Genomic DNA, 19,972 nt, shown 5'->3' on the forward strand with positions numbered 1-19,972 from the left:
GAATAAACTTTTGATACTTGACAGCTTTTAAATCAGTCCGGAACTTGTCAAGTTGAGATTGAAACTCGGAGTGCTCTTGGTCAAAAGTTTCAATGGATAAAGAATGTTTTATAGTGTCCAGATTTTTTGACAATTCTTCCTGAAGGGAGATCTGTAATGTTTTCGTGGTTTCAATAATCAATACCATTAAATCCAAAGAGCACTTATTGAGTATTTGGTTCCAACGGGTGATAAAAGTGCTATTATCAGTGTGCAACCGAGGCTCCTTTTGAACTCGGAGGCCTCGCGGAATCCGACGGACTCTGCAATATTCAATCAAGGTTGCAGCGTGTAACTCTGCTCGGGTTAAACGTTTTTGAATATCTATGATATCAGTCCAAGTGACAGTGGGTGAGGGTGCAGGCAGAGAATCTTCAAAGAACAGGTGGTCCGATAGAACTGCATTCAGTTCAGCTTCCGAATAACTAAAAGTTTGATCATCGGCAGCCATTTAAAGCCCAGGGATAAAGGTAATCCAAGACCAAAAGTACATGGTGAGCAAACTCTGCACTATAGCAAAATCGCAGGATACATAGGTGCAGGCAGAAATTTAAGTCCTGATACAGTACTCACAATCAAGTGTATAAGTACGACTTTTTATTCTTCAATATGGCAACTCCTCTGATTCATACAGGCAGTAGGTTAATGGCGTCCCCCGACACGGTTCCCGTGTTTCGCCGCGGGCTGCATCGGGAGGGCACGCCAACAGGGGTTCTAACAATAACTGTAAAACAGAAGTATACATCAGGACAACAGCGTGGGACTTATAGCCGAATAATGAGTATAAGACTTAGGATATAAAGCATTCCAACATACCTGACAGCAAAATGCCTTAAAAGTGACAGGGAGCGCACTGCCCTTGAACGCTGACAGGTATTTAAAGCTGATTAAGCGCGCCAAATCAGGAGGACAAACCACGTGGGAGCTCACGGCCCCGTTCATTGGTTGCCATTCCTGTATTACAGCGCTGCAGGACTCATCCGATCAAAATAAAGAACTCTGCACAACAGGCCACTTTAAGTAAACAAAAACCACTCAATATCGCGATTCAGACCCTTGGGGAATACTGAGTCTAAAGTGAAGATCCAGCGTTGTTCAACCCGACCCAGCTGTTCTGCATAGTTACCTCCTCGGGGGGGCCGTGGAAAAACCTCAAGAACACTGTAAGATAGATCTGAAAGCGTGTGTGATTTTTTTACCCAGTGATCCACGAGGGGTGCCTTTTCTCGCGAATGGCGGATATTTGAGCAGTGCTCTATAATTCGAGTTTTTACCATGCGAGAGGTTTTCCCAACGTAAATCAGCGGGCAGGGACAGGTGATAACATAAATGACTCCTGATGTGGTACAATCAGAGTACGACAATAACTTAAAAATTTTTTTAGAAACAGGGTGACTGAAGCTCGTGGATGGAGAAGTGTGAGAGCATGCAATGCATCGGCCACACGGATAATGGCCAATTGCATTGTCCATATTTCTGGAAATGGGGATATCAGTATGAATCAATTTATCACGTAGGTTTTTACCTCTACGAAAGGTAAATCTCAAGGGACCTGGGAACAAAGTATGTAAAGATAGAGCATCCCAATGTCTACGGATCATTGTTGTAATCTGCCGACTGAGGGTTGAAAAAGGCAGAATACAATTTGTAACTAACTGGTCATCCCGGGATGATGGTAAAAATAAAAGATCCCGATTCGTATGTAAGGCCCGCTTCATTGCTCTCTTGACAATATACCTCGGATACCCACGTGAGAAAAATCGAGAGGACATAACTTGGGCTTGTTTGATAAACTCGCTCCTGGTGGTACACAGTCTACGAAGCCTGAAAAATTGCCCTGTAGGAATGTTCCTTCGTAGTGTGCGAGGGTGACAGCTGTTGAAAGCCAAGAGGGTATTCCTGTCAGTTTCCTTACGGTGGATGGTGGTCAAGAAGTGGCCACCGTCCACCGAGACAAGGACATCCAAGAAAGCTATCTGAGTCTGATGTATACAAAAGTTAAACTGTAAATTGGGATCACAGGTATTGAGCCAATCAATGAACATAAAAAATTGAATTTCTGTACCTAGCCAGAGTAAAAAAATGTCGTCTATATAACGAAGCCACAATGGCACATGTCGAAAACCTTCTCCTTGGTACACAAATAGATCCTCAAATTCAGCCACAAATAAGCAGGCCAGACTCGGGGCCATTGTAGAACCCATTGCGGTCCCTTTGATCTGAAGGTAAAATGTGTCACCAAATCGAAAAAAGTTTTCAGTAAGCGCCATAGTGGCTAACGTGACTAACAAGGAGGTGGGGACACGTTGTGGGCCAGTTCGAGAGTCCAAAATTCGTTCTATAACTTGTAAAGCGGCAGATTGAGGAATACTTGTGTACAAGGACACAATATCTAAGGTGACAAAAAGAAACGGCTCGCTAGGGACTGGTGTATTATCTAAAATAGTGATAAAGTGTGCAGAGTCCCTTATATACGATCGGATGTGAGGCACAAAAGGTTTTAGAAATAAGTCCACAAATTGGGACAAGGGTTCTAAAAGCGAACCAATGCCTGCCACAATTGGGCGACCAGGAGGGTCCTGTAAACTTTTATGTACTTTAGGCAACATATAGAAAACTGGTGTAATGGGATACTCTTGTATAAGAAATTTGGCCTCACGAGGGGTCAGGATATGACGGTCTAATGCTGCTGTAATGACCTGTTTAATTTGTTCAAGCAGCCGAGGAGTGGGATCCTCGGGTAATGGGAGGTAAAAGGAGGTATCGGTAAGTTGTCTCAAGGCCTCAGACATATATAGGTTTTTATCCTGGATAACAATGCCTCCGCCCTTATCAGCGGGTTTGATAATAATAGACGAATCTTTACATAATAAAGAGACGGCCTGATGTTCAGATTTAGAAAGGTTAAACTGAGTGTAATGTCGGCTTGAAACAAGATCCGTCATATCCTGACCTACCAACCGCTCAAAAGCCGCAATTAGTGGATCACAAGGGCCTGGAGGCACCCATCTAGATCTCATACGAACTAAAGACATATCCGGACTGGATGGAGTATCCGCAAAAAACAATTTAATCTTTAATAACCGGCAAAAGCGGTATAGATGTATTTTTAAATCAAATAAATTGCATTTCAAAGTGGGCACAAAAGAAAGTCCCTTAGACAGTACTTCCAATTCAGAGGACGATAAGGGTCGTGAGGATAAGTTAAATACAGCAGGTGCGTCTATAACCATGGATCCGGGGTGGCATGGGATGCTCTGGTGGTCCGTGGAGGTTGTTGAAGTTGTTGATGGCGTCCACGGGTGCGGGTCAAGCGGGCTGTTTTGACGGGAGGCCCGGGATCGGGAGGGTGTTGGCCCGCATCTAAAAAAGCCGCCGCTATAGACGCATAGCGTGAGGATGGTGTAAGCGTAGAAGAGGTAGCTGGAGCTGGTAATGCTGGTAGAGGTGGGTATGCATTGAAAGTGAAATTTCTGCCTGCACCTATGTATCCTGCGGTAATTGAAGTCTCCCATTATTACTGCACTACCAATTTGGTTAGCTTCCTGAATTTCTCTTAGCATTTCACTGTCCATCTCACCATCTTGACCAGGTGGATGGTAGTATACCCCTATCACTATAGTATTCCCCGACACACAAGGGATTTCTATCCATAAAGATTCAATTTTGCATTTATTCTCATGCAGGATGTTTATCCTGTTGGACTCTATGCCATCCCGGACATAAAGCACCACACCGCCTCCCGGGTGCTCCTCTCTGTCATTGCGATATAATTTGTACCCCGGTATAGCACTGTCCCATTGGTTATCCTCTTTCCACCATGTCTCTGAGATGCCAATTAAGTCTATGTCATCATTCACTGCTATACATTCTAATTCTCCCATCTTACTTCTTAGACTTCTGGCATTAGCATACAAACATTTCAAAGTTTGTTTTTTGTTTGTATTTTCATTCTGCTTTTCAGTTGTCAGGGATAACTTATATATATATAAACACAGAAATGCCGGCAGAAGAAGACCAAACGGCCTATCCAGTCTGCCCAGCAAGCTTTCGCACTCTTTTTTTTTTTTCTCATGCTTATCTGTTACTCTTGGCCCTTAGTAATCTTTTGGTTCTATTTCCCTTCCACCCCCGCCATTAATGTAGAGAGCAGTGTTGGAACTGCATCTCAGTGAAAATATCTAGCTTAATTAGTTAGGGGTAGTAACCGTCGCAATAAGCAAGCTACACCCATGCTTATTTGTTTACCCAGACTATGTAATTCAGTCCTTGTTGGTTGTTGTCTGTATATAGATCCACTTTTCTTCATTCCCTCCTGCCATTGAAGCAGAGAGTTATGCTGGGTATGCATTGAAAGTGAAGTATCAGACTTTCTCCCCTGCCGTTGAAGCAGAGAGCTATGCTGGATATGCATTGAAAGTGAAGTATCAGGCTTATTTGGTTTGGGGTAGTAACCGCCGTAACAAGCAAGCTACTCCCCGCTTTTTTTGTGAATGCAAATCCTTTTTTCCACATTTCCTCTTGCCGTTGAAACAGAGCAATGTTGGAGTCGCATTAACCATGTGTATGTTTATTGAATAAGGGTATTATCTCCAGGCAGTAGCCATCATTCCTACGAGCCACTCACTCTTCATTCACGTCCTCTAGACTTTATGGATTCCACAGTGTTTATCCCCACACCCCTTTGAAGTCCTTCACAGATCTGGTCTTCACCACTTCCTCCAGAAGGGCATTCCAGGTATCCACCACCCTCTCCGTGAAGAAATACTTCCTGACATTGGTTCTAAGTCTTCCTCCCTGGAGTTTTAAATTGCGACCCCTGGTTCTGCTGATTTTTTTCCGACGGAAAAGGTTTGTCGTTGTCTTTGGATCATTAAAACCTTTCAAGTAGCTGAAAGTCTGTATCATATCACCTCTGCTCCTCCATTCCTCCAGAGAACTTGGAATTTTTGTAGCTCAGGTGAGTTTTTAGTTACAGGCACTTGGACTACTTTTCTAATTAGTGGAACCTCACTGTCGGGATGCCCTAATTCTAATGCATCATTAATATCCTTTAAAGATACCGCTCTCCGAACCATGCACTGCTGAGTGACTGTCGGCTTTCCCCTTTGTTCTAGTTTAAAAGCTGCTCTATCTCCTTTTTAAAGGTTAGCGCCAGCAGTCTGGTTCCACCCTAGTTAAGGTGGAGCCCATCCCTTCGGAAGAGACTCAAGGTTCCCCAGTTCCTTACAAAACTGAATCCCTCTTCCCTGCACCATCGTCTCATCCACGCATTGAGACTCCGAAGCTCTTCCTGCCTCTGGTGACCTGCGCATGGAACAGGGAGCATTTCAGAGAATGCTACCCTGGAGGTTCTGGATTTAAGCTTTCTACCTAAGAGCCTAAATTTGGCTTCCAGAACCTCCCTCCCACATTTTCCTATGTCGTTGGTGCCCACATGTACCATGACAGCCGGCTCCTCCCCAGCACTGTCTAAAATCCTATCTAGGTGACGCGTGAGGTCCGCCACCTTCGCACCAGGTAGGCATGTTACCAGGTGATCCTCACACCCACCAGCCACCCATCTATCTACATTCCTAATAATCGAATCACCAACTATGACGGCCGACCTAACCCTTCCCTCCTGGGCAGTAGGCCTTGGGGAGATATCCTCAGTGCGAAAGGACAATGCATCACCTAGAGAGCAGGTTCTTGCTACAGGATCCTTTCCTGCTACATCTGGTTGATTCTCTCCCATCATGAGACCTTCTTCCTCCAAGGCAGCACCAGGGCTGCCTGTCTGAAGTTGGGACTTGACTACTATGTCCCTGAAGGTCTCATCTATATACCTCTCTGTCTGCCTCAGCTCCTCCAGGTCTGCCACTCTAGCATCCAGAGATCGGACTCGTTCTCTGAGAGCCAGGAGCTCTTTGCACCAGGTGCACACGTACAACCTCTCACTGGTGGGTAAAAAAAAATCATACATGTGACACTCGATGCAAAAGACTGTAAGGCCCCCCCCCCCCCCCTCTTGCTGCTGGACTGCTGCCTTCATCTTAATTTTGTTCAGTTCCTAGTTAAGTTTAGGTTGCAATGGGAGTAGGGATGCATACAATTTTGAGTCCTTAAACATGGGGGTAACCTGCACGGAGCGGCAGTTACTGCCCTTAACAGAAACATGGGGGTAACCTGCACGGAGCAGCAGTTACTGCCCTTAACAGAAACATGGGGGTAACCTGCATGGAGCGGCAGTTACTGCCCTTAACAGAAACATGGGGGTAACCTGCACGGAGCGGCAGTTACTGCCCTTAACAGAAACATGGGGGTAACCTGCACGGAGCGGCAGTTACTGCCCTTAACAGAAACATGGGGGTAACCTGCACGGAGCGGCAGTTACTTCCCTTAACAGAAACATGGGGATAACCTGCACGGAGCAGCAGTTACTGCCCTTAACAGAAACATGGGGCTAAGCTGCATGGAGCGGCAGTACTGCCCTTAACAGAAACATGGGGGTAACCTGCACGGTGCGGCAGTTACTGCCCTTAACAGAAACATGGGGGTAACCTGCACGGAGCGGCAGTTACTTCCCTTAACAGAAACATGGGGATAACCTGCACGGAGCAGCAGTTACTATCCTTAACAGAAACATGGGGGTGACCTGCACGGAGCGGCAGTTACTACCCTTAACAAAAACATGGGGGTAACTTGCACGGAGCAGCAGTTACTGCCCTTAACAGAAACATGGGGATAACCTGCATGGAGCAGCAGTTACTGCCCTTAACAGAAACATGGGGGTAACCTGCACGGTGCGGCAGTTACTGCCCTTAACAGAAACATGGGGGTAACCTGCACGGAGCGGCAGTTACTTCCCTTAACAGAAACATGGGGATAACCTGCACGGAGCGGCAGTTACAACCCTTAACAGAAACATGGGGGTAACCTGCACGGAGCGGCAGTTACTTCCCTTAACAAAAACATGGGATAACCTGCACGGAGCGGCAGTTACTACCCTTAACAGAAACATGGGGGTAACCTGCACGGAGCGGCAGTTACTACCCTTAACAGAAACATGGGGGTAACCTGCACGGAGCGGCAGTTACTACCCTTAACAAAAACATGGGGGTAACCTGCATGGAGCGGCAGTTACTATCCTTAACAGAAACATGGGGGTGACCTGCAGGGAGCGGCAGTTACTACCCTTAACAGAAACATGGGGGTAACCTGCACGGAGCGGCAGTTACTACCCTTAACAAAAACATGGGGGTATCCTGCACGGAGCGGTAGTTACTGCCCTGAAAGCTGAAAGAGAGAGAGAGGAGGAAAGAAATCAAGATAGAAAAGATCAGGTAGAAGAAAGGATTGCCGAAGAAGTGAAGTGAAGTGAGAAGAGTGAGTTTGTGGACATGGGAGATTAAGAAGGAAGGCCTGAGCTGGTACTGAAAGGAGAGACGGATCATTGTGTGGAGAAAGATGAGGAAAAAGCAGAATTATTAAACAAATGCTTCATAAAGAGACCTTGCAAGTGGAGCAGGAGGGAATGGATTAGCTACAACCACAGAGGAAGGGGAGAGAGGCAGGATGGGAAGTGCGCTTGGGGGAGAAGCTGATGAAGATGTTTGTGCTATGCAGATGGATAATTTGGTGTTGTGATCCTCCCCACGAGGAGCGTGGGCAGGCTCCCTACCTTCACAGCCAGTCGGGCCGCTGACTCGCCTCACGGATCCCCAGACATTCGGAACGGCAGTCCCCTGCCAACGCCGTCCTCCGCGTCCAGCACTCTCCCTCGCGGCTGGGACCTCCGTTGCCGCTCCTGCCCTCCCCGACGCACTGCAGCCTCTCCCGGGGTCCTCAGCCGGTCTGGAGCACTCTCCCTGCTTCTGTCTTCACGGCATGGAGCCCCTCCAGCAGCCTGCCTGCCTCCTGGTCTTCAACGTGGCTGGGAGAACGCCACCAACGATCCTGCTCTTTCTTCCAGCTCTCCACCTTTTCAAGGGCCAGCCAGGTGTGGCCCCCTGCTGACCCCTCCCTGGGCGTTGTCCTCTTCAGCCCTACAAAAGGGCTCAGCGTCCATTCCAGCTTTGCCTTCACAAGGAGTTGGTCACTCCTGGGATCCTGCTGTCCTTCCCTCCAGGAGTCGTCCTTGTTCCAGCACTTCTTCAAGGTCCTGTGTTTCCTGTTATTCGTTGGAGCTCCTCGTCTGGTCCTGATCTGCATGTTCCAGTCCAGATGTCCACCTGATGTTCGTGTTCCAAGTCTAAGGTCTGTCTCCTGATCCAGGAATCCTTGTTCCAGTCCAGATGTTTGTTCTCCTGATCCTGATGTCCGTGATCCTGTCCAGTTATCCTGAACCCCTGGTTCTTCGTGTCTCTCTTCCTGGCGTGCCATGTCGTGGTCTGCGACCAGACCCACGGGCGGGCTGTGTAGGGCGCTTCGTGGTGCACTGCCTTGTACCTCACCTGAGTCTTCTGAATACCTTGAATCTTGCCTGAGTCTATGTCTACAGTACCTTGTTCCTGATTCTTCAGTTCCTCGTACCCTCCCTGCACTGGTCTCGCTCCCGCGGATGTAGGACAGGGTGGTCCATGACCAGACCAGTAGCACTCGCTGTGTAGGGCACCCTGAGGGATCATGCCAATGTCCACATACCTGAGTCCTCGTCTGTGCATCCAAATACCTCGTTCCTGAGTCCTCGTCTGTGCATCCAAATACCGCGTACCTGAGTCCTCGTCTGTGCATCCAAATACCGCGTACCTGAGTCCTCGTCTGTGCATCCAAATACCTCGTTCCTGAGTCCTCGTCTGTGCATCCAAATACCTCGTTCCTGAGTCCTCGTCTGTGCATCCAAGGACCTCGTTCCTGAGTCCTCGTCTGTGTATCCAAATACCTCGTTCCTGAGTCCTCGTCTGTGCATCCAAGGACCTCGTACCTGAGTCCTCGTCTGGGCATCCAAATACCTCGTACCTGAGTCCTCGTCTGTGCATCCAAATACCTCGTACCTGAGTCCTCGTCTGTGCATCCAAATACCTCGTTCCTGAGTCCTCGTCTGTCCATCCAAATACCTCGTTCCTGAGTCCTCGTCTGTCCATCCAAGTACCTCGTACCTGAGTCCTCGTCTGTGCATCCAAATACCTCGTACCTGAGTCCTCGTCTGTGCATCCAAATACCTCGTTCCTGAGTCCTCGTCTGTGCATCCAAATACCTCGTACCTGAGTCCTCGTCTGTGCATCCAAATACCTCGTACCTGAGTCCTCGTCTGTGCATCCAAATACCTCGTTCCTGAGTCCTCGTCTGTGCATCCAAATACCTCGTTCCTGAGTCCTCGTCTGTGCATCCAAATACCTCGTTCCTGAATCCTCGTCTGTGCATCCAAATACCTCGTTCCTGAGTCCTCGTCTGTGCATCCAAATACCTCGTACCTGAGTCCTCGTCTGTGCATCCAAGTACCTCGTTCCTGAGTCCTCGTCTGGGCATCCAAATACCTCGTTCCTGAGTCCTCGTCTGTGCATCCAAATACCTCGTACCTGAGTCCTCGTCTGTGCATCCAAATACCTCGTTCCTGAGTCCTCGTCTGTGAGGGTCACCCTCCTCTGCCCCTCAGTGACCAGGGAAATAACCCCAGGGATGTGAGGGTCACCCCCTCTGCTCCTCAGTGACCGGGGAAATAACCCCAGGGATGTGAGGGTCACCCTCTCTGCCCCTCAGTGACCGAGGAAATAACCCCAGGGGTGTGAGGGTCACACCCTCAGTGACCGGGGAAATAACCCCAGGGATGTGAGGGTCACAGCCTCTTCCCCTCAGAGGCCGGGGAAATAACCCCAGGGATGTGAGGGTCACCCCCTCTGCTCCTCAGTGACCGGGGAAATAACCCCAGGGATGTGAGGGTCACCCCCTCTGCCCCTCAGTGACCGGGGAAATAACCCCAGGGGTGTGAGGGTCACACCCTCAGTGACCGGGGAAATAACCCCAGGGATGTGAGGGTCACCCCCTCTGCCCCTCAGTGACCAGGGATATAACCCCAGGGATGTGACGGTCACCCCCTCTGCCCCTCAGTGACCAGGGAAATAACCCCAGGGATGCGAAGGTCACCCCCTCTGCCCCTCTGTGACCAGGGAAATAACCCCAGGGATGTGAGGGTCACCCCCTCTGCCCCTCAGTGACCGGGGAAATAACCCCAGGGATGTGAGGGTCACCCCCTCTGCTCCTCAGTGACCAGGGATATAACCCCAGGGATGTGAGGGTCACCCACTCTGCCCCTCAGTGACCGGGGATATAACCCCAGGGATGTGAGGGTCACCCCCTCTGCCCCTCAGTGACCGGGGATATAACCCCAGGGATGTGACGGTCACACCCTCTGCCCCTCAGTGACCAGGGATATAACCCCAGGGATGTGACGGTCACCCCCTCTGCCCCTCAGTGACCAGGGAAATAACCCCAGGGATGTGATGGTCACCCCCTCTGCCCCTCAGTGACGGGGAAATAACCCCAGGGATGTGAGGGTCACCCCCTCTGCCCCTCAGTGACCAGGGATATAACCCCAGGGTTGTGACGGTCACACCCTCTGCCCCTCAGTGACCGGGGATATAACCCCAGGGTTGTGACGGTCACACCCTCTGCCCCTCAGTGACCGGGGATATAACCCCAGGGATGTGACGGTCACCCCCTCTGCCCCTCAGTGACCGGGGAAATAACCCCAGGGATGTGATGGTCACCCCCTCTGCTCCTCAGTGACCGGGGAAATAACCCCAGGGATGTGAGGGTCACCCCCTCTGCCCCTCAGTGACCAGGGAAATAACCCCAGGGATGTGACGGTCACCCCCTCTGCTCCTCAGTGACCGGGGATATAACCCCAGGTATGTGAGGGTCACCCACTCTGCCCCTCAGTGACCGGGAAAATAACCCCAGGGATGTGAGGGTCACCCCCTCTGCCCCTCAGTGACCGGGGAAATAACCCCAGGGATGTGAGGGTCACCCCCTCTGCCCCTCAGTGACCGGGGAAATAACCCCAGGGATGTGAGGGTCACCCCCTCTGCCCCTCAGTGACCGGGGAAATAACCCCAGGGATGTGAGAGTCACCCCCTCTGCCCCTCAGTGACCGGGGATATAACCCCAGGGATGTGAAGCTCACCCCCTCTGCCCCTCAGTGACCGGGGTAATAACCCCAGGGATGTGAGGGTCACCCCCTCTGCCCCTCAGTGACCGGGGAAATAACCCCAGGGATGTGAGGGTCACTCCCTCTGCCCCTCAGTGACCGGGGAAATAACCCCAGGGATGTGAGGGTCACTCCCTCTGCCCCTCAGTGACCGGGGAAATAACCCCAGGGATGTGAGGGTCACCCCTCTGCTCCTCAGTGACCAGGGAAATAACCCCAGGGATGTGAGGGTCACTCCCTCTGCCCCTCAGTGACCGGGGAAATAACCCCAGGGATGTGAGGGTCACCCCCTCTGCCCCTCAGTGACCGGGGAAATAACCCCAGGGATGTGAGGGTCACCCCCCTCTGCCCCTCAGTGACCAGGGAAATAACCCCAGGGATGTGAGGGTCACCCCCTCTGCCCCTCAGTGACCTGGGAAATAACCCCAGGGATGTGAGGGTCACCCCCTCTGCCCCTCAGTGACCGGAGAAATAACCCCAGGGATGTGAGGGTCACTCCTCTTCCCCTCAGTGAGCAGTTTTTGTGGTAATATAATGCAATGAGATTGAGAAGAGCTTGGTTAGATAATGGCGTGCTGGTGAGTTTATCTCTTCTGTTAGGTCTGTATTGAATCTCTGGTGCCTCCTGGGAGCTTCTCATCAGCTTCCTCTTTTCTCTGTGTGTTTGCTTCCTTGCTGTAGGCACTGCGGTGCTGACCGTCCATGCTGTGCATGTAGGAGGCTCCTCTGGAAGAATTACCTACAGCTTTGTGAGTGGAAATGAGAATGCAGCCTTGCAGATCCATCCCGGCACAGGTATGTGGATCACTTCTCTATACCAGCCCCTTACGCCCCTAACTTAGGGACCTACTTTAATTTGAAGATTCAGCTAAATTTGGGCTGCTATTCATTTCCTAGGTGTAAGCTCCTATGTTAGTGTTTAGAGCTGAAAATCTGGGCTAAGCGGCTATTTTTCCCCACCCTATCTCCGTTCCCTTACCTCATCTCCCTAATTTTCCTGCAATAACCTCCTGCTTTTTAAGCTCCTAAATTTAAGTTCCTAATGAAACTAGGAGCCTAAATTTAGAGATTCAGCCCTAGTACATTTTAAAAATGGCCAATTTAGGGGTTTTACTCTAAAAGATAGAGGACTAAAGGGCAGATTTATTTATTTATTTATTTGTTTGTGTTTTTTTCTATACCGGCATTCACGGAGTTCGTATCATGTCGGTTTACATAAAACAAGGGGTGAGCAATACATAACTATAACTTGAGCGTATACATTACAACTTATAACAAATTATAACAAATTATAACAAGTGCTCAGAAAAAGAAGTTACAATAAAACAGGGATGATTCTAATTGGGAGAAGAAGAAGAAGAGGATGATAGAAGATTAACAAGAAGTAGAACGTTGCGGTGGTTGTTAATGTCTATATCAGTTTAATAGAAGATGATCAGTCTTGCTGTATTTGGTGTAGGAGAATCAGTAAGGGTCCGGAAAGGCTTTCTTGAACAGCCATGTTTTAAGTCTTTTTCTGAAGGTAGGAAGACATGGTTCCTGTCATAATTCTAAGGGGATTGAGTTCCATAGTGGAGGACCTGCTGTAGAGAAGGCCCGGCCTCTCAATGTTATATGTTGGGTGGTATTGGCGTGTGGTACCTGTAGATATTCTCTGTATGTTTCTCTGATGGGTCTGTTGGAGGAGTGTTTTTTGAGTTCTATTTGTAGATGGAGTGGAGCCAGTCCATGAATATTTTTGTAAATTGTAGTGAGAGATTTATGGATTATTCTGTAGTGGATTGGCAACCAGTGCAGGTCCTTAAGGACTGGCGTAATGTGATCTCTTCTCCTCTTGTTTGTTAGGATTCTTGCTGCCGTGTTCTGAATCATTTGGAGCGGTTTAGTATGGGATGATGGGAGGCCTAGTAGGATAGCGTTGCAGTAATCAATTTTAGCAAAGATTATTGCTTGGAGCACTGTTCTATAATCATGGAAATGAAATAGGGGTTTTATTCTTTTCAATACGTGTAGTTTGTGGAAGCAGTCCTTAGTTGTTTGGTTAATGAATGATTTTAGGTTTAGCCGGTTGTCTATAGAAACTTCTAAATCTCTTACTTTTGTGATTTGCAAGTTGGCTGGCGGGTTCATAGTGATTTTGCAATTATCTGGAGTGATTAGCAGGAATTCACTTTTTGATTGGTTTAGAATTAAATTTAAGCTGGATAGGAGGTCATTCATTTCTTGAAAACAGTTTTCCCAAAGTTCTAGAGTTTTAGTGATGGACTCTTTGAGGGGGATCACAATCTGGACGTCGTCGGCATAAATAAAGTGTTTTAGGTTCAATTTATTTAGCAGTTGGCAGAGCGGGAGAAGGTATAAGTTGAAAAGTGTCGGTGAGAGAGAGGAACCCTGAGGAGCTCCTTGTGAAGATGGGTATCTATGGGATTCTTTGTTAAAACCTCTGTTCTCTAAGAAAGTTTTGAACCATGTTAGTGCTGATCCTGCAATACCGATGTTCGCCAGCTGGTTTAGTAATATGGCGTGGTTTACAGTGTCAAATGCTGCCGATAGATCCAGTAGGATCAGTAGGAAGGCCTGTCCTTTATCGAGGCCCAAGGTAAGGTAGTCCGTCAGTGAGATGAGTAGGGATTCGGTACTTGAAGCTTTTCTGAAACCGAATTGAGTAGGGAATAGAATTTTGTGTTCTTCTATGTATTCCGATAGTTGGGTGTTTACTAGAGATGTGTATCGTTTTTCGCCCGAATTAGGAAATTGCACGAAATTTCCTAATTCGTTGCGGTTTCGGAGGTCCCGAAACCCGAAATGAAATTTCCCCGAATTTCGGGGAAATTTCGTTTTTCGGGTTTGCCTGCGGAGAGGGGCACAATTTTTTTTTTTAAATTAAAAAAACCACCCCAAACCACCCCAAACATTTAAATTAACTATTATACACCACCCCCCCCCATCCCGATCCCTCCCCAAGACTTACGAAGATCCCTGGTGGTCCAGCGGGGTCCCGGGTTCCATTTGCCCTCCGTGCCCTACTGCAGCCGTGCGCCTCAAAATGGTGCCGAATAGCCTGAACTACCATGTCACAGGGGCTTTCGGCGCTATTGGTCAGCCCCTGTCACATGGCCATCGGCGCCATCTTGTGCTCCTATCATGTGACAGGAGCTGACCAATGGCGCCGAAAGCCTCTGTGACATAGTATGGGCAAAGGCTATCGGCACCATTTTGGTTACTGGCAGCCGACAACGAAATCGCTCCCGGACCCCTGCTGGACCCCCAGGGATTATTGGCAAGCCTTGATAATCAACCCACGAATGTTTAATCTGTTGAAATGATCATTCCCTGTACGTACCAGGATCAGTCCAGACTGCTGGGTTGTGTCTCCCTTCCAGCAGAGGGAGTCAGAGAGAAAAAACTGAAAACTCACCCCTCTTAACCTGCTGTGCCACCTGCGATCCCCCAGTATTTTCTCTGACTCTCAACAGAACGGTTGACAGAACCTGCCGTCCTGATTTTTCAATTTCTTTAAATTTAGTTACATCTTTTTTTTACAGAGTTCTAAGGCTCTGGATGATTTAGTTAACACCTTTGGCTACAGCAAGTTGGTTGTATAAAAAAATTAAAAAAAAAGCTCAGTGCGGTTTTATTTTCCCAGGCTTTTCACTCAGCAGTGGTAGAGGTAAGGCGGGGGCTGGCAGCTCTAAAAGCCTTGTTCCCGGAGGGCCCGTCTATCTCTGGAGGGGGATTAACCGGAGGGCCGGTCCCTCCCCTCAGCGCCCCGAGACGAGTTTCCTCGGGTGCTGCAGCGTTCCCAGAGCTCCGGAAGGCCGCGAGTCAGCAGGGTATTTTAAATTCTTCTTTTTTCTTTCCTACTGAGCTGTTTGGAACCCCCCGGGATGCCACGAGGGCTATCGTGCTCAGCATGTGGGGAGGCGGGGTTGCGCCTCTCGCGGGACGGGGTTTGCGCCCGCTGCCTCCCCGGGCGGGGGGGCTCGTCCGGGGGTGATTTTGGGCCCATTTTGCCACGAGGCGTGGAACGGTGATCGCGATCGGGTCCGTCGCCGGCGCATGCGGGAACGGCGTCCATTTTGTCGGAGCCCTGCCTGCTGACTGGGGGAGAGGATTCTCCGATTTCTCCTCCCAGTCTGAGTCCCGTGCACGATCCGGGGCCCGCCCCCTCGGGGAGCCCAGTCCTCCCCCCTCCTCCTCCTTCTCCCCCTCCTCACCTATCGGATCCCTTAAAGGGCCAGTCAGTTTTTTCTTTAAAATTTATTTTACTTATGCATAGGGCTTTTTTGGAGGCAGAAGCTCATCAGCAGGATGAACAGCCCCCTCCCGCGAAGGTTGCGCGGCTGGACACGTCTCTGGATGCCCTTTCGGCCCCTGGGGGGTGGGCTCCGGATCCTCTTCCTTTGGGATCTTTTCTGGATCCTCTCCTCCAAAACCTACATGGGGGTGTTGATGAGTCCGCTCCAGTAGAGGGGGACGACCCCCGGGTTTCTCAGCTGTTTCGCCAGGAGGAGTTGGATCCCTTGATCCCCTATGTCCTGGAGGAACTAGAAGTGTAGGCACCAGTCCCCATTTCGGAGCCAGTTAAGGGGAAACCAGTGCTCTCGGGACTGCATGCCCTACCCCAAACATTTCCTTTCCACCCAATGCTTAAGCAGTTGGTCACTCGGGAGTGGGAATCTCTGGATGCGACCCTGAGGGTGGGACGTGTGATGGACAAACTCTACCCTTTACCTGAGGAAACCTTGGATATCCTCAGGATTCCCAAGGTGGACGCGGTCTGTTACTGCGGTCACCAAGCGGACCACCATTCCTGTTACGGGAGCGACAGGACTTACAGGATAGGCGGCTAGAAGTCTTCCTCAAGTGCATTTTTGAGGTGTCAGCGCTCTGTGTTAGAGCGGCGGTCTGCAGTAGCCTCATGCATCGAGCGACCCTCGGGTGGGTCCAGCAAATGCTCACATCACAGGTTTTGCCGCCAGAGGAAGCAGATGAGGCGAATAGGATGGAGTCCTCAGTAGCTTACACAGTGGATGCAATATATGATCTGTTGCAGGCATCTTCACGCAACATGGCCACTGCAGTTTCAGCTAGACAGCTTCTCTGGCTCTGGAACTGGTCCATGGACATTTCTTCCAAAACTCAGTTGGGCAATCTTCCTTTTAAGGGAAAATTGTTGTTTGGGGAGGAACTTGACGCCCTTATTAAGTCTCTTGGGGAGAATAAGGTGTATAAATTGCCAGAAGACAAGCCTAAGTCTTCCAGGCCCTTTGGGGCAGTGGGGCAGCGCGTTACCGTTTCCGAGGACAGCGCAGATTTCGGCAGTCGAGGCCGCCCGCCTTTCCCGCCCGACAACAGACTCAGAGGGCTCAGTCTTGGCCTACTTCCTTTCGTGGTCGGAGGCCAATTCGGGAGGGAGGCTCTCAAGTGGCCACCGGAGGTAAGCAGTCCCAATGAAGGTGTTCCGACCCTCTCCCCGTTTGTGTAACTATAGCATGGTCTATCCCCACATAGCCGGGATAGACAATGTGCAGGCAAACTTTCTCAGCCGCCAGCATCTAGATCCCGGCGAGTGGGAATTGTCCGCAGCCTTCCGGCTGATCACTTGTCGTGGGGGGGTTCCACACCTCGACCTGATGGCAACTCAGACAAATGCAAAGGTGCCCCGGTTTTTCAGTCGTCGGAGAGACCATGGGTCGGAAGGAGTGGATGCTCTTGTCCTTCCGTGGCCTCGCGGCGTACTACTGTATGTGTTTCCGCCTTGGCCACTAGTGGGCAAGATTGTGCGTCAGATAGAGAACCACGTGGGGTCTGTCATTCTGGTAGCCCCAGAGTGGCCCCGAAGGCCGTGGTTTGCGGATCTGATCTCGTTGGCGATCGACGGTTTGGTGCGTCTCACCCATCTTCCGAATCTTCTTCGACAAGGTCCAGTATTTTTAGATCGAGCGGATCGCTTTTGTCTAGCGGCCTGGCTTATGAGAGGAGGCAATTGAGGAAGAGGGGATATTCGGATTCGGTTATTTCTACCCTCTTGCAAGCACGGAAATCGTCCACGTCGTTGGCCTATATTCGTGTTTGGAGACTTTTCGCTTCTTGGTGCCAAGGTTTGAACATCCCCCCACATCTGGCTTCGGTGGCACATATCCTATCATTCCTGCAGGAGGGGCTGAAGAAAGGTCAAGCTTGCAGTTCTCTCCCAGGTCGCGGCACTGGGTTGCCTGCGGGGCAAGATTGATGGTTTTTCGCTGGCAGATCATCCAGATGTGTCCCGTTTTTTGAAGGGGGCCAAGCATTTGCACCCACCGGTTCGACAAATTTGTCCTGCCTGGAGCTTGAATTTAGTTCTTAAGGGCTTATGTGGTCTTCCATTTGAGCCCCTCCAGTGGGCTATGTTGAAGGATTTGACACTCAAGACTGGTTTTTTTGGTAGCCATTACCTCCGCACGGCGAATTTCAGAGCTTCAAGCTTTGTTGTGTCGGGATACGTATCTTCGTATTTCGGATTCCGGAGTTTCACTGCGGACCGTTCACTCCTTCTTGCCCAAGGTGGTATCGGCTTTTCATGTCAATCAGACGGTAGAGTTACCAGCTTTCCTGAATTTGGATCCGACTTCTGAGATGGATAAGGATCTGCATAAGTTGGATGTGCGCCGGGTTCTCCTTCGCTATCTAGAGGTGACCAATGCTTTTCGATTATCAGATTTTTTGTTTGCCTTATTGACTGGTCCTAGACAGGGACACAAGGCATCCAAAGCTACGGTTGCTAGGTGGTTGAAGGAGGCCATTTCCTCCACTTATCTTTGCGCTGGGCGTGCCATACCAGAAGGCTTGAAAGCGCACTCTACCAGGTCTCAAGCGGCTTCTTGGGCAGAAAGCCAGTCAGTCTCGCCGCAGGAGATTTGTAGAGCAGCCACTTGGAAATCCTCGCATAATTTTGCGAAACATTATCGTGTGGACGTCCGGGATCCGGAGGTCGACTGTTTTGGCAGCAGTGTTCTTCGTGCGGGACTCTCCAGATCCCACCCCAATTAGGGCAGCTCTGGTACATCCTAGCGGTCTGGACTGATCCTGGTACATACAGGGAAAGGAAAATTGGTTCTTACCTGCTAATTTTCGTTTCTGTAGTACCAAGGATCAGTCCAGACGCCCGCCCTTGAGTTTTTTGGAGAGTCCATTTTTTCTGTATGTTTTCTTCCTTCTTCTTACCTCGGCAGAGTTCTTTATAGGCATGGGAAGGCATCTTCTTGATTGATATGTTATGCAGCGGTACGGTTTGTTTGTTTTACCACGCGTTGTGTTGTAGCCACTGGTTGTTATATTTGGGGATTTCTTCTCCTTTAGTGTTATTCTGCTTTGATATCGTACATACTGAGGGATCGCAGGTGGCACACCAGGTTAAGAGGGGTGCCTTTTCAGTTTTTTTTTCTCTGACTCCCTCTGCTGGAAGGGAGACACAACCCAGCGGTCTGGACTGATCCTTGGTACTACAGGAACGAAAATTAGCAGGTAAGAACCAATTTTCCTTTAAAGGGCACCTTTCAAACTGCCATGAGTACTTTATACCTGAAGACCTTGCACTGGGAGCATAGGGAGAGGAATGGGCTGCAAAGAATAGGAGGTGAATTGGCTCATATAAAAACCTGGTGAGACCTAATTTGGAACCCTGTGTACAGTTCTGGAAACCACACTTTCAAAGAATATAATCCAGTTGGAGTTCGACCAGAGCATGGCTACTAAAATGGTCAGAGGTCTTTGTTGTAAAGCATCTGAGGAGAAATTTAAAGATCTAAACAACTGATAAATTGCAGGAAAACCTTGTGAGACTGGAAAATTGGGCATCAAAATGGCAGATAAAATTTAATGTGGATAAGTGCAAGGTGATGCATATAGGGAAAAATAACCCATGCTATAGTTACACAATGTTAGGTTCCATATTAGGTGCTACAACCCAAGAAAGAGATCTAGGCGTCATAGTGGATAACACATTGAAATTGTCTGTTCAGTGTGCTGCGGCAGTCAAAAAAGCAAACAGAATGTTGGGAATTATTAGAAAGGGAATGGTGAATAAAACGGAAAATGTCATAATGCCTCTGTATCGCTCCATGGTGAGACCGCACCTTGAATACTGTGTACAATTCTGGTCGCCACATCTCAAAAAAGATATAATTGCGATGGAGAAGGTACAAAGAAGGGCTACCAAAATGATAAGGGGAATGGAACAGCTCCCCTATGAGGAAAGACTAAAGAGGTTAGGGCTGTTCAGCTTGCAGAAGAGACGGCTGAGGGGGGATATGATAAAGGTGTTTAAAATCATGAGAGGTCTAGAACGGGTAGATGGGAATTGGTTATTTACTCTTTTGGATAATAGAAAGACTAGGGGGCACTCCAAGAAGTTAGCATGTGGCACATTTAAAACTAATCGGAGAAAGTTTTTTTTTACTCAACGCACAATTAAACTCTGGAATTTGTTGCCAGAGGATGTGGTTAGTGCAGTTAGTATAGCTGTGTTTAAAAAAGGATTGGATAAGTTCTTGGAGGAGAAGTCCATTACCTGCTATTAATTAAGTTGACTTAGAGAATAGCCATTGCTATTATTAGCAACAGTAACATGGAATAGACTTAGTTTTTTGGTACTTGCCAGGTTCTTATGGCCTGGATTGGCCACTGTTGGAAACAGCATGCTGGGCTTGATGGACCCTTGGTCTGACCCAGTATGGCATGTTCTTATGTTCTTACCCTAGAGGAAAGGCAAGATAGGGGAGATATGATAGAGGCATTTAACTATCTCAAAGGTTTCCATGCACC

General features: G+C 49.2%; 1 protein-coding gene across 1 annotated transcript in view; it reads left to right on the forward strand.

The window, feature by feature from the left end:
• The window catches only part of LOC115091554 (protocadherin-16-like), a 145,558-nt gene that overhangs the window by 54,759 nt on the left and 70,827 nt on the right, over positions 1 to 19,972 (forward strand). The window contains exon 2 of the mRNA XM_029601737.1: positions 11,849 to 11,962. Coding sequence (XP_029457597.1) covers positions 11,849 to 11,962 — 114 coding nt within the window. The remainder of the gene's footprint in view (positions 1 to 11,848; positions 11,963 to 19,972) is intronic.

Source organism: Rhinatrema bivittatum, chromosome 5, assembly GCF_901001135.1.
Source record: "Rhinatrema bivittatum chromosome 5, aRhiBiv1.1, whole genome shotgun sequence".
Taxonomy (NCBI): domain Eukaryota; kingdom Metazoa; phylum Chordata; class Amphibia; order Gymnophiona; family Rhinatrematidae; genus Rhinatrema; species Rhinatrema bivittatum.